Source organism: Momordica charantia (assembly GCF_013281855.1).
Source record: "Momordica charantia cultivar OHB3-1 chromosome 10 unlocalized genomic scaffold, Mcharantia_2.0 BLBB01000010.1, whole genome shotgun sequence".
In the NCBI taxonomy this organism is placed as follows: Eukaryota; Viridiplantae; Streptophyta; class Magnoliopsida; order Cucurbitales; family Cucurbitaceae; genus Momordica; species Momordica charantia.
Window position 1 is genome coordinate 6,288,429 of NW_028275158.1, and position 14,742 is coordinate 6,303,170.

Here is a 14,742-nt window from a genome sequence, read left to right on the forward strand (position 1 = left end):
GTACATATTTTAAAAGGATGTCTTAATCAAAAATAGTAATTAACAATTTGGTTAAGAAGTGTCATTAAGTGAAATTTCAAACTATAATTTTGCATTTGGCGGCCAACCTTTTTTGTTTATTGTTTTTTTTAATCATCTTGCATTATGATATTTTAATATTGTTTTATGTTGGTTTTTATTTTAAAACCATTGGCAAGATATTTTTGTTATTACGTTTTTATGTATATTAATTCAAATATATAACACACTAACATTATCATGCTTTCAATAATATTTAGGTTAAATTAACGATGAGAATTGAACTCAAAACTTCTTGATTGAAGATATACTAATTATCGTTGAGTTATGCTCGTTTTGACAATCTAGTTTATATAGTTGAACTTAATTTCAATTTGATTTTTATCATTTAATTTGGTCAATATAATTTTAAAAGATTAAAACAACAAAAATCCTCTCTTTTTTTGCCTTAAAAATTATGGTAAACATTTTATTGAAAAAAAAACTATTTTTTTAAAATATAAATTTCAACATCTCCCTCTCTATTAGTTATATTTCCAATAATTTGTGTCCCCACTCTCTTTCCACTCCACTTTCAAGTTTGAACTATGAATTTTATTATTGAAAGGAAAATAGAAACTAAAATCGTTTAGGTATTTTTCCAACTTTCTAGCTATTTTATTATTATAATACTTGACCAAAACAAAGGAACAATCTGTTCCAAATACTTCTAGATGCTGTATATTAATTTATTATTAATTTCAATCAAGTTAATATAAGTTGTTCAGCAAAATGACGATTATGTTCTTATTATATATTTTCGTCGTTAGGTAGTCATGCGAATTATTTTAATATAATACTAAATACATAGTTAGCATAAAGATAATATCTTAATTTATAAAGATTATGAAGCTGTGTCTTGGTCAATTATGCCAAGTATTATCTCAATGAGTAAGTTTGACTATATTTTTTTTCTTCACCAATTCATAATTCAAAGAAAATTGAAAATCAATGCGATATTGACTTTTCTTTTAAAAGTTGAAAGGATCATCAATAAAAAAAAAAAAATATTAAACTCAATTGAAGTGACATTAGATGACTATTAATTGGCTTAAATGCTGTGAAACTAAACCAATTGATATATTGCTCAAACTATTTTGGTACGTGGCTTGCTACATCTTTTAATTGCCACCAGCTTTTGGTGGAATCTGATTGTTTACCCGCCGCTGTTAAGTTGGTGAATGGAGAAATTTCTAACTTTTGAAGACGAATTAAACGGGTTATCTACATAAATCCATCTCTAATTTCACCTCCATTTCGTTCCACCAACTTCTCAGAACTTGAATATGCCAGCTCAATCTTTAGCTTAATTTTGCTTAACTAATTTAGCTTATTCTTTTTGGTGCTCTAATTTCCCCTTTTCTTTTGGAAGTTTCTTAGGTTTTTTACCCCTCGAATGTAGCCCACGTTTCATGTTTCTTTAATAATATTTTCCCTTTCTAAAAAAAAAAAAACTGTTTTGGCTTGATTTCTATATTTTTTGTAAATATTGTGGGTTCACCCCAATAATGAGTCTCATATTGTAAAAAAAAAATTAAAAATAACAGTTCAATCAAATGAAAAGGAAAGTAAAATACAGAGTAATCCATAATTACTATCTTTCATATTAATTATAGCTAAGTTTAATATGAATTACGTAAATCCACATATTAAAAAAAGCACAAAAAGAGGTAAAAAAAACGACTTAGTTACTATTATCAATTTTATTGGTATTAAATAAATTGAAAAGAAATATATTTGTAATTATCTTATGAACCAATATTTAATTTGTAGTTAAAAATTATTTATACCAATAATTAAAAAGGAGACCTATGAAAAATAATGGGCTCGCTCTGATTTGCGAAGAAGAGAGCTGGTCTGGCATAGTGTAAGCCCAATAAAAAGGGCAGGGGAGGTCCATCAAGCGAAATATTGGGCCGAGCATATATTAAGGCCCATTTTGACCCATGAATGTTGATTGGGCCCAAACCCAGCTGAGAATCCCACTCCATCCCTTGCGTCCATTTTTGGTTGCAGTCTATACTACATGTTAAAATTCTCACATTGCCATTAATATTTTGTCAACGTGATAAATAAAATAATGGTGTTATGTACTGAATTTAATATTTGTGCTAAGACTGGATTTTTCGAGTCCCTAGACTTCAAAATATTTTAATTACATAATCGAACTTTGAATTGTGATCCCATGTAGTTTATGTTTTAAACTAAACGATGACGTGACATGTCTATTAAATAAACGTTAGTTTTTTTTTAATATAACATATGGGGGTGGAGGATCGGACTCACAACCTCTTGGTTTGAGATATATGTCAATTGTGATTCTCTAAGTTATGCTCGTTTTGGCATTAAATAAACGTTGGTTGATTCGACATAACAAATGAAAAAATAAAATGAATAGTTTGGCACAATAGCGTTGGAGTGATGCATGCAATTATAAGTATAAGTTATGAACTAGGTGGGGATTCGATTCGTGACTTGTTTAATAAACAAAGTAACCCATCACTCTCTAACTTCATAAAAAGAACAAAGCGTCGTCTTCTTGTTTTTATCTCTCCTTATTCGAGAATTTATAAATTAGCTTCTCGTTCATATTATTCAAAGAAGAAGTCACGTGATTACAACTTTAAAGATTCACCAATCATATCCAACGGAGTACAAAGACACCTGATTTCATTCTGACCTCAATACGTGGAAATCGTCTTACATACCATACATATTGAGATTATTCGGAGAGACGAGGTCCAAGCCTCGTGTAGTTTTGAATGGGTTAGAAGAAGAAGAATAAGAGCAAAGGAAAGAAAAGAAAGATATATAGGTTAGATATTGACAGATATGCATTTTAAATAGAGAAATAGAGCAAATCTTAGGTTTTGACTCCAAAGTGTGAACTACAATATTTTTCAAACATTCTCTAAAGGAGAGCTGGCCAAGGCAGTGTATTAGGTAACGTCTCCGGGAGAAATCTTGGTCATTTCCATGTGTTCCAGCAACAATTTTAACAATTTAATTAAGAGCTATTATAAAATAATGATGATAATAATAATAAAGTTTTAACACTATATTTCTATAAGTTTTTGTTTTAATGAAACTATGTCGTTTTCCTACCTAAAACCAATTGACTGTCGGATACTGGTCTTGTGTTATGTAGAAATGGAATCCAAACCAGGCAAAAATAGTTACTTTTGTTGGATTCCATGTTCATTTTAGTGTTACAAATTGAAAAATAAATGTTTAAACTATCGTTTATAATAATTGACTAAGATTAAATTTAGGTTTAACTATTATTTTGATAATTTTGGCCTTAGTTAATTTTAGTGTACTTTTAAAACGTTTATTTTGGTGTATGTACTTTAAACTTTTATTCATTTTAGTCATTCTACTTTTAAAACATCGGTTTTGATTTCTTTACTTTAAAAAAATGACTTATTTAGTCTATATTTGTAAAATTTTAACATAAATTTTATATCTAATTAAATCCTTTAATACAAATTTATAGATATATTTTAAAGAAATTTACTGAATGAAATATCAATATGATTGAAATAAATTAGATAAAAATAACAATAAATGAATCAAAAGGATCACTTTACCAAAATAAATATTTTGAAATTTGAAAATATAAATTAAATTTACATTTTAATAGTTAAAAATTAAAATAAATAAAAATAAAAGTACATAGATCAAAATAGTATTTAAAACTTAGATTTATCGGTAACAATGTAATATTATTAACAATCTCAACCAAATAAGATGAACTTTGGCCAATGAGAGAGAACATGGAGACAATAAATTTAAGGGTGAGAGAGACTAGACACAAGAATCAAGGTATAAGTGTAGCAAGATAAGACAAGACTTGTATGTAAAATTATCGCTAAAATTATAAAGTGTGAACATCAATTTAGAATATTGATTAAGTGTCTTGTTAATTTTTTAGAAATCGCTTGAAAAAAATTATTCAACTCAAAATTAAGAGGAAAAAAGGTAGGATTTGTCACAATTTTATGGTTTTTTTTTTAATACAACAAATGAGGGTAAGATTTGAATCTTTGACCTTAAGAGACATATTACATACTAATTACCATGGTCATAATTTTATAATTAAATTTTAGAAATCATGAAATCATTGCAATTACACCTTAACGACTACTGTTGTAGTTATACTTACCACTACACTTTCTATTTTTTATTTTTCAATTTGAGCAAATGCTATTTAATTTGTTAAAAAATCAAATTCTCAAGTATGTAGCAACTTATAAAAATAGCACAAATTTATATTTGGTGTATAAAAATAACGTCAAAAATCTCAAATTTAATATATAGTTTGACGTGATATTAATCTTCATATATTACATATAAATTAATTATAATAATCATTTAATTTACCTGTTAATTATTTGTGATATTGTTTGAAATATGTTGAAATAATAGAGTCAAAACAGAAAATCCATGTCCTATGAAAAAAAAAAAGATTTTATTCCTACAAGGATATGATATCTTATAAGGATTACAATATTGTTTTTTTATAAGAATTATGATATTTGACCTCTTATAAATAGAATCCTTATGTTAAAGTTTCATTTGTACATAATCCAAATAAAAGAGACTTGAGTAGTTGTGGACAATGTTAAAAAGGAATTTGTATCCCGTAGGTTTAGTGAGTGTTTTTCGTTCTTGTACTTAAAGTAATTGTATTATATTAGCTTTCGTTAGGACCTCAGATTGTAATCAATCCCAAACAATATTAGTGAATTACCTACTTTGGGTGAATAACTGGATGTAGCACTTAATGATAAAACGATATAATTTGTTGTGTCATTTATTTTTGTGTTTACAATTTTTCTTCCTTATTTTATGTTTGATATTTCTTTAGAAGTGAAAATTATTCAAGACCATTAATTTCCCAACAAAATAATGCTACCAAACTTTTTAATTTGACATACTTTAATGGATAAATTACCAATTATCTTTTTCTAAATTGAAGCTCGAATATATATAAAATAGTTTTTGAACAAATTAAATTAATTGAGAAATACACGTGAATAATATGTCAGAGTTACCTCACCACGAGACCCCAAAAAACCTTAAATCCAGTCCAAATCACTTGGGCCACAGACTGTAATTTTTAAAAATAATTTGCTGAAAAATGAAAAGCAGATATTAATTTTTGGTATATATTCTCCAATATTTAGATAAATGTCCCTTTCAATGGACCAAAAGGGTAGGTGCCTCTGCTTTCTTTATGCCATTAATGGGCTGGCTCGTGGGGACATTATTGTCAGCATAAATGGGTCAAATATCAATATATTGAATTAATGCTCAATTATTAATTGTTTTACTATACTCACAACTATATGATGCATTTATCTAAAAGAAAAAAAAAAGAAGAAAGAAAACTATATAATACACCGACATGATAGAGTTTTTATGTAGAACTTTTTTCCTTTGATTGCATCATAAATATCATGATTTTGTAGTATAGCAATTAAATATCATGGGTTTTGAAATAAGGAAAACATCGCAATGAATTCAACTATGTGCATATATTTTTTATTAGTTTTAACTAGAAAAATAAAATTATTGAATTTTCGATAGTGATATATTTGAAATAATTCATTTTAAAAAACGAGAACCATATTTCAAAATCCTCACCCCCACATATTTATGGAACTAAAAAAAGAAAAAATTGACCACATACAAAATATGCATTGCAAATGATTTTTCATAAAAAGATCTTGCTAAGGTGAGATTATCAATTTGCATATTTAGCTTTCTCTAAATATTAAAGTTTTTGACCTCTATTTTTTCTATTTTTCTTTCAATAAGATGAAGAGATTCAAATCTTTGATGGATTCTTTGCACCAATTAATTTTTATCGTTTAGATATTCATATTTAGAAAAGTTTTTTCAAATTGGTGGTTATTAATTTTTACATTGTTAGGATTGTAAGGTGTGTAAATAAAGTCTCATATTAGTTTAGAAAGAGAGTGATCCATAGTACATAAATAAGGACAATTATCTTTATTGAAGTGAAACTAAAAGTAAAGTGGTGTGAGTCATGTTAAAATACAATGGGTAAAAATTATAAAGTGTATCCTGTAAAAAAAGTAATAAAAATAAAAATAAAATGTATCACATTAATTATTTAACTAACGTTATTTTAAAATATCTATAGAAAGAGTTATAGTCCACGTATTAAAACTCTCTCAAACTCAAAAAATTGGGATTTTTTTAATAAAATATTTATAATTGGTAAAAAAATACTTATACACGTTACTGAAAAAAACGCTTTAAATCACACCGAATTTAACTAGGTTGAATAATTTTTCCATTAATTGAAAGGGATATAAACCAAAATAAGTATGATATTGAAAAATTTTCCACTCCATTAGTAGTGCATAGAGACATTGTATATTAAAATTTAGTGTAGGTACCTTAGCACTATGCATTAAATGTTAAATTATAGCCTTAATTTCTACCGGAACTTTATCACTTGCATTTTAAAATTCCACACTTCAAATAGACTATATATTGACATGTTATTATTAATTAAGTAAAAAAAACCATGTTATTAAACTATTAATCATTATTTTACACCAACTTTGTGATGTAGACATATACCTGATTAATTTAGAGTCTACTTTATAACTATTTTGTATTGTACTAAAAAAAAAAACTATTTTGTATTTTACTTTTATTTTCAGAAATTTTTTTTTGTTTTCTCATATTTTTACAAACATGAATGAAATTTTCAAAAACTTTTATATAATTATACTATCTTTCAAGACTTCATCAATACATGATCATAGAATATCAATCAACTAAAGAATTCACTATCTAAGTATCTTATTATTATACTCTTTACAAGTTGTCTCTCACGTGTCGAAACAATTTCACATTCTGGTTCGTGTGTGATTGTGCCATTTGGCTCCCAATCAAATTCCAACAGAGTCAAAACAATGATATTTTAAAAATTAGTTTAGAGAAAAATATTTATTCTTAAAAATAAATAAAATTATTAAAAAATAATAATAACCAAACATCGATAAGAGGAACCCAATTAGTTTAACAATTAAAAAATTAGTTAAGTATTTATAAAAGATGCCCTTAAAAATAGGTAAAAGGGAATTATAATTAATTAATAGTTTGTTTTTTCAAATGAAAAGTAAAGCAGCTACGCCGAGCAAATCCTTAAGCAAAAAATAAATAAAATTTGGTGTTTGAAATATTAATCAAAGATATGAATTTGATACTTAGTCTCTAATTAGATGATAAAAAGTCGTAGAAAAGAGTCTGGATCAATTTTGCTAACATTGCAGAAAAATTAAAAATCACTTTTCTTTTCATTTATCATTTTGGCAAATTAAAAAAATTATTTTTGAAAAAACTTGAAATTAATTAAAATTGATTTTTAAGGTATTACTTAGAAAATGAGGTTGGAAAACCAATTCTACTTAAATCTATTTTTTCAAAATCACTAATTCTATCCTCACATCCAAACACGACCTAATTATCATATCATTTTTCTTAACTTATTGCTTATTTAAAAGTTCTTAAAAATTAATTTACATTGTTTGATCTTATGATATTTTTTCGAGTCAAAGAAAGCTAGTAGAATATTCAATATCTTGAGTAGATAGGTATCGTGATTTGATGAAATTTTACCGTTTGCCCTCAAATTTAGGGTTGAAAGTCAATCAATGCTAATCGAAGTAAACATCAAATCAACATTGACATCAACCTTATTGATTTGGTCTAATGCATGGCTAGAGGTTATTTATTTTTCTCTTTTTTTTTAACATTAGATAAATAAAATAACGGTGGCAGTTTCTTTAGTTGATCGATGACATCGACTTTTTATCAATTTTATTGGAGGGTAAAATACGACCTACCACATAGAGTGATATTAAAAAATCATTACACGTGACTTTCTCCTGATTACTTTGAAAATATGTCATGGCCATCGATGGATCTATCGAGCTCGACCATAGTACTTTTGAATAGCTTGGATTCTCACATAAGGTAACCATTTAACTAATTCTAGCAACAATGTAATATATTATTCACTATCCATTTTCTTTAAATAGACAATAATTTTTCGTAGGCATGCAAATTTGATTCTTATCTTTGAAAGTCATAGGTCGGATTCTTAATTAATTTATAGAAGTGTTTGTTCTCTTTGTGCATGTCTTTCCTCACATAGATCACTTTGAATAGTTTGATCATCACAAACAATTTTTATCCTATTTTTGAAATTAACTATTCTGCCTTCACTTTCGTAGCTAGACGGACAAGAAAACAGAAAAATGTTACTAGTAAATTCTATTTTCTCTTATTTATCTCTTATTTCCTAATTCAAAGAAAAAAAAAACATTAGTAATTATTAATTTTTTATTTTTAGGAAGAAGGTAAGTACAAAATTTTCTATCAAATTCGAACGGAACCAATTTAAAGCAAATGAATTAATGCATTGTTTTCTTAGTAAAAATTAATTAAAATATTTTTATTGAATGATGTCCAACTATACACATCATTTTCATATGAGATTGTTTTATAGTATGCTTTTCCTTTAAACGCGCCGTGGTTTAAGCACATAAGATCAAGGCTTTGTAATTCACATGACTGTATGATTAAAAAATTATTCAAATTTTGTTTTTAGTTTGGAAATTATTTTTTGAAAAATAAATGTAATATTATTCCGAAGGCTAACGCATAAAAAGCCAACAAGTGTAGGACCATTTATTAAATAATAATTAATTTCCTTTTGGAGGGGAACAAGTGGTGGTAGAGTGATGGAAAGGAAAATTTTGGTAAATCTACAAGAAAGCACATGGGATGTAGCATTACGTGTCTCCGCTATGCACTAGTAAATTGCACATGAAATTTATCGTAACCACGTAACCACTAGATATATGATTGAAAAATAACTTGTAATTACTAGTTCGAACATAATTTATTGGATGATAACAATATTGCATCTCAGAGTTGATAGTTCGGTCTTCTCTTATGTTTCATCTTCTCTCATCCCTCGCATTATTGAACTTGGAAAAAATTAACCTTTTTCTTTATGCATTGAAGGATGAGCAATGCTTTGCTTAAATAATTTTTATATATAATTTCTATATAGATTTTGTTTGAAAGTTGGTTTTTAAAAATAATTTAGAACCATTTATGAATATTTATTGGTTTATTGTAATGATGTTTTAGCAATTGAATGTATGTATGTATGTATGTATGTATGTATGTATGTATGTATGTATGTATGTATGTATGTATGTATGTATGTATATGTTTGGGGGAAAGAATACCGTAGACACGGGGAGGACAGCCATTAGTGCTCCAGGGCGACCCATGAGTCATGCCCCAGCTCCACCCGCCGAGATCACCACCACTAGCGTTGACAGATGCTAAGTATGAGGGTCGAGGTGAACCTGGCCGAGGTCCGACCTACCGAGAAGCTCGGTGGGGGCCGATGTGAGCTACTGTCAGCAGCGTGATTATCGGGTGTAACCGTCGGTCCCGAGATTAACGGGTGTAACCGACGGTCCCGAGATTACCGGGTGTAACCATCGCGAGCATTGGGGGTCTCTTGTGTTAAGGTCTTCAGCGACTCCCAGCTGGTTGTGAGCCAGATCAAGGAAGAGTACCAAGCCAAAGACTCCCGAATGGAGAAATATTTGGGCAAGGTCAGATCGTACCTCGCCCAATTTCGAACTTACGAAGTAAGCCGGGTTCCCCGAGCAGAAAATTCTAATGCTGACGCCTTGGCCAAGTTAGCATCAGCGTATGAGACTGACCTGGCCAGGTCTGTCCCCGTCGAGATCTTAGATAATCCCTCGATCTCGGAGCCAGATTTGATGGAGATCGACGCTCCAGACCCCTCATGGCTGGACCCAATAGTGGACTTCATTAGGGGCAATTCACCACAAGACCCCAAGGAGCGCAGAAAGTTGGCAAGGCGAGCAGCTCGATTCGTGGTCCGAGGTGGAGCATTGTACCGACGCGGCTTTTCCCTGTCTCTATTGAGATGCCTAACCCCTGAAGAGGGCCTGTACGTCCTCAGAGAAATCCACGAAGGAGTGTGCGGCAATCACTCAGGCGCCCGGTCACTGTCAGCCAAAGTGATCCGACAAGGATACTATTGGCCGACCCTCAGCCAGGACGCCAAGAAGTTCGTTAGAACTTGCGACAATTGCCAACGCTACGGAAACATAATCCACCAACCTCACGAGCTGCTCACCCCCATCTCGGCCCCGTGGCCATTCGCGCAGTGGGGGGTAGATATCATTGGTCCTTTCCCTTTGGGCAAAGGCCAGACCAAGTTCGCTGTGGTTGCTGTGGACTACTTCACAAAGTGGGCCGAGGCCGAGGCACTCTCCCACATAACGGAATCCAGAGTCACGTCCTTTGTATGGACAAATACCGTATGTCGCTTTGGTATACCGAAGGCCATTGTGACAGATAATGGGAAGCAGTTTGACAACGCAAAGTTCAAAGACTTTTGCAGCAAGCTTGGCATAAGTCACCTTAGCTCGTCCCCCGCACACCCGCAAGCAAACGGGCAGGTGGAGGCAGTGAACAAGATCATCAAGCGGGGCATCAAACTTAGACTAGACTCCAAGAAAGGCAGGTGGGCCGAGGAGCTACCAGAGGTTCTATGGTCGTACCGGACCACCCAAAGAGAATCGACAGGTGAGACCCCGTTCTCCCTGGCCTTCGGCTCCGAAGCTGTAGTCCCGGTTGAGATCGTTATGTCATCTGACAGAGTAGAGCATTACGAGCCTACAGCAAATGAGGAAGAGCTGCTCCTCAACCTCGACTTGTTGGAAGAAAGAAGAGCAATGGCCCAGCTACGCCTGGCAGAGTATCAGGGTAGAATGGCCAGACATTACAACACTCGCGTTCGACCTCGGACCTTCCAGGTCGGACATCTGGTCTTAAGGAGGGTCCAAACCCATGTGGGTGCCCTTGACCCGACCTGGGAGGGGCCGTTTGAAGTCAAGGGAATAGTCCGACCTGGGACGTACATATTGGCCGATCTGAAAGGAGATGTGCGCACCCATGGAACGCGGAGCACCTGAAGCGTTATTATCCTTGAAATGCCAAAATGGTTTTCAGTGGATCTGTAAAAACTGTTTCAATCGGAAATGTGATGATTTAATTTCATGATTCTGGGTTCGACCAGAAATTAAATGTGGGCCACTGACTCCCACACGATCACATTCCAACAGTCGGTTAAAATTCAATCCTCCAAAATCTAAGGGTACGAGGTGCGATGCCAAAACCACTGATGAACTTAAAATTCAAACCTTCAAGGTAAAGGGACGATGTGAAAAGTTCAAAATGATCAAGTCTCTGAACCTGAGGGTACGATGTACGATATGAAGAACAGCTACGGACTTAGGATTTTAGCCTTTTAACGTTTTTAAGTTAAGGGTGCGATGTTAAAAAATCCAGAGTTGGTGCAATGCATTGAATACTAGACAGAGATTCGAATTCAAAACTTCAAGTATTTTTTGAAGGCGTGACCTCAAAAGTACGAGGTGCGAGATGACATTGGCTTTAGCTTAAAGAAAAAGCAAAGAAAGGAAGGCAACAAAGTAAAAACAAATGAGAGCTTCTTTATTGAATGGAAAGCAGAGCCAAGGCTTATAGACCTTGCAGCTCTGCCCTGACACTTACAAACAAAGGAGAAGAGAAGAAAGACAGAGAAAGGCCTCATGAAGGATGATCGCCTAAAGCCTGCCTGAGGAGCGCCCTCCTGAGTGGTGCCGACCTGGTCCTCTTCGAGGTCGGAGTAGTCAGAGTCCAGATCTCTGACGTACTTATCCACCAACGCTTGGGGGCCAGGGGTTCCACTAGGCCCAGACGCCCACTGCTCAGCATACTTCTTCTTCAGACCACCGAGATCGATCTGAAGGTCAGACATGTCGGAAACAATGCCCTTCATGAGAAACTTGAAGCCCGCGTCAGAGAAGTCTTTGGAAAATCCATCGAAGTCAGGATGTTGCCTGAACGATTCCTCCAATAGGGCTCCATTGCTGAGACGCTCCTTCACCATCTCCAGCTCAGCAGTCGCGTGCTTCAGCTCCTCCTCCTTCGCTTCAAGCGCCTGAAGCATGTCGTTCTTCTCCTTGAGGAGTTGGAACTTCTCCTTCTCCAAGCCCTTGGTGATAGCATGGGCAGCTCGGAGCTGGGCCTTGCGTCTGTCCTCTTCCTTCTTCAGCAAGAGTGGCAAATTTTGAACTCTGGGCGGCCTCAAGAGCATGGGTTCGGTCCTTGGACTTGCGTTTCACGTTACTCGCAAACCCGCAAACCATGGCTACAAAACAAAGGAAAGAAATCAGCAAAAAGTTAGAGGAAAAGGAGGAGATAGCGAGCTCGGCATACCTAATTCGGAGTTCGGCCTTGAGGATTCAATGGGACGAACTGCAGGATTGTAATCTAGCAGCCCGGACTCAAGCAGCAGCTTGTCGGTCACCAAGGTTCCGACCTTCCTACCCCTCGGAAAATGCTCCTTGTAATATTTCAACGTGTCGAAGGAGGCTTGCGTAAGCTCGGAGACTGGTCGGATTGAAACTGCACGAAGACAAAATCCGAGTTAGACCTGAATGACAGGAAAGAAAATCACAAAAAGTAAGAACTACTCCGTACCTAGGTTCCCAAACCTAGTGGGAACGTCAAAGAAGGAACGACCTGACTCGTCCTTTGCAAGCCATTCCCCAGAAGCATAGAACCACTTCCTCACCCATCCCTTGATGGAGGTCAGCCCCTTAACTATACCGCCTGCGCCTTTCCTTGCGCACATATAGAACCAACCAGGCTTCTTAGCTATCCTTTTCGCTTCGAAGCACGCGAGGAGCTGGTCTACGTCCAACAGCTCGGCCTCTTCACTATCCCGAGCTCGTAGCCAAAAGAGGATGGCCAAAGCGAAAATGACACCCCACCCATTGGGGGCCACTTGAGCCGGAGCCAGCCCAGTTAGGAAAAGAAACTCTTGGACGAAAGGGTGAAGGGGAAGTCTGAGGCCGTACTCAAACATTTTGAAGTAGAGAGTAACTCATCCCTCTGGAGGATTGTCAGCTCTCTCCCCCTCCTCCGGAATCCTAAGGAGGATGTTCTCAGGGATAGCGAACCCCCTACGAAGGGATCCGAGGTAGTGCTCGGGTATCCTAGAAGGGTATTCCAAACCCTGACCCGAGGTGGAGGCATCACTATCCTCCCCGTCATCGGAGAACCTAAAGTTTTCTATCTCATCGAGCTCGGACTCTAACCTACGAGCTAAATCCTCATCGGATCCTAAGTTGCTGCTAAGAGAGGACGACATGGCAACTACGTTCGAAAAAGAAAGTGAGGGAAGAGACCGACCTACCAAGGGTTCGAGCTGCCTTCAGATCGAACTCCAAGAATTCAGGAAATGTAAGGTATGACCTGAATGATTGGGGGTATTTATAGCTCATCGGAAAAGTTTCCTTACCGTACACGTGTAATCAACGAGCGGCTGGGATCCTCCCAAAAATCCGAAGCGTCGGAATGTTTGAATATTCCGACGATAAATGCACCGCAACTGTTATGTTTTCCCACGAATAGGAAGTCGCCACGTGTCCGAAGCGAATCAAATGAACTTCTCTGCCAGGTCGAGATCGGACCAGACAGAGAGGGGGCCAACGTTTGGGGGAAAGAATACCCTGGACACGTGGAGGACAGCCATTGGTGCTCCAGGGTGACCCATGAGTCATGCCCCAGCTCGGCCCGCCGAGATCACCACCACTAGCGTTGACAGATGCTAAGTATGAGGGCCGAGGTGAACCTGGCCGAGGTCCGACCTACCGGGAAGCTCGGTGGGGGCCGATGTGAGCTACTGTCAGCAGCGTGATTATCGGGTGTAACCGTCGGTCCCGAGATTAACAGGTATAACCGACGGTCCCGAGATTACCGGGTGTAACCATCACGAGATTAGCGGGACTACCACCCATAAGTAGAGGACTTCACTCCACGATCAGGTACGATGATTTTCTGACCTCGAACTAAACTGGGAATCCGACCTATACTGACTTGATCGTCGGAGTGCTCACCTTTTTGTGCAGGTCCGCCCAAGTATTCAGATCGGTCCGGAGGCCGAGTTCGAGCTGCAACCTGAAATACACTGTTGTGTATATCCTTGCATAAACAATATATATATATATATATATATATATATATAATATATTGACAATATAATATTTTATTCATTTGAATTTATTATTGAATATAATATTCTTTTGACAATTTGATCATTTTAAAATTATTTGGAAACCAAACATTTTAACTTGCTCTATTAATTAATAAGTGTTTTTTAACGCTATGATAAAAAAAATGAATTCCAATGTAATGAGGCATAAAACAAAAAAAAAATATCAGACTGAAACTAAATTCCTGACAGAAAATTAACCAATTCAAAATGACATAAATAAATACTTATCAAAATTTTGATTGTGGTACGGTACCTACCAATCCATAAACATGAAAATATTATTCAAATTTATTCAAATCTTCACGATAGTAAGTAAAAGAAGATTGATTCTGACCCGTCTATGAAAACTACATATCTTATCACGTAGCATGGGAATTAGTTGTCACTAAGAAAACTACAAATAAAAAAAATAGAAAAAGAAACAATATTATTATCATCATTATTAAATTAAATAA

General features: G+C 34.6%; 1 protein-coding gene across 1 annotated transcript; it reads right to left on the minus strand.

Annotated features, from left to right (window-relative positions):
• Positions 1-11,584: 11,584 nt before the first annotated feature.
• On the minus strand, positions 11,585-14,242 carry LOC148208454 (uncharacterized). Its single transcript, XM_088118731.1, has 2 exons — positions 12,445-14,242; positions 11,585-12,376 (listed from the first exon to the last, which is right to left on the minus strand). The coding sequence occupies exon 2, from the start codon at positions 12,320-12,322 to the stop codon at positions 11,585-11,587; it is 738 nt and encodes a 245-aa protein (XP_087974857.1). The 5' UTR covers positions 12,323-12,376; positions 12,445-14,242.
• Positions 14,243-14,742: the final 500 nt, after the last annotated feature.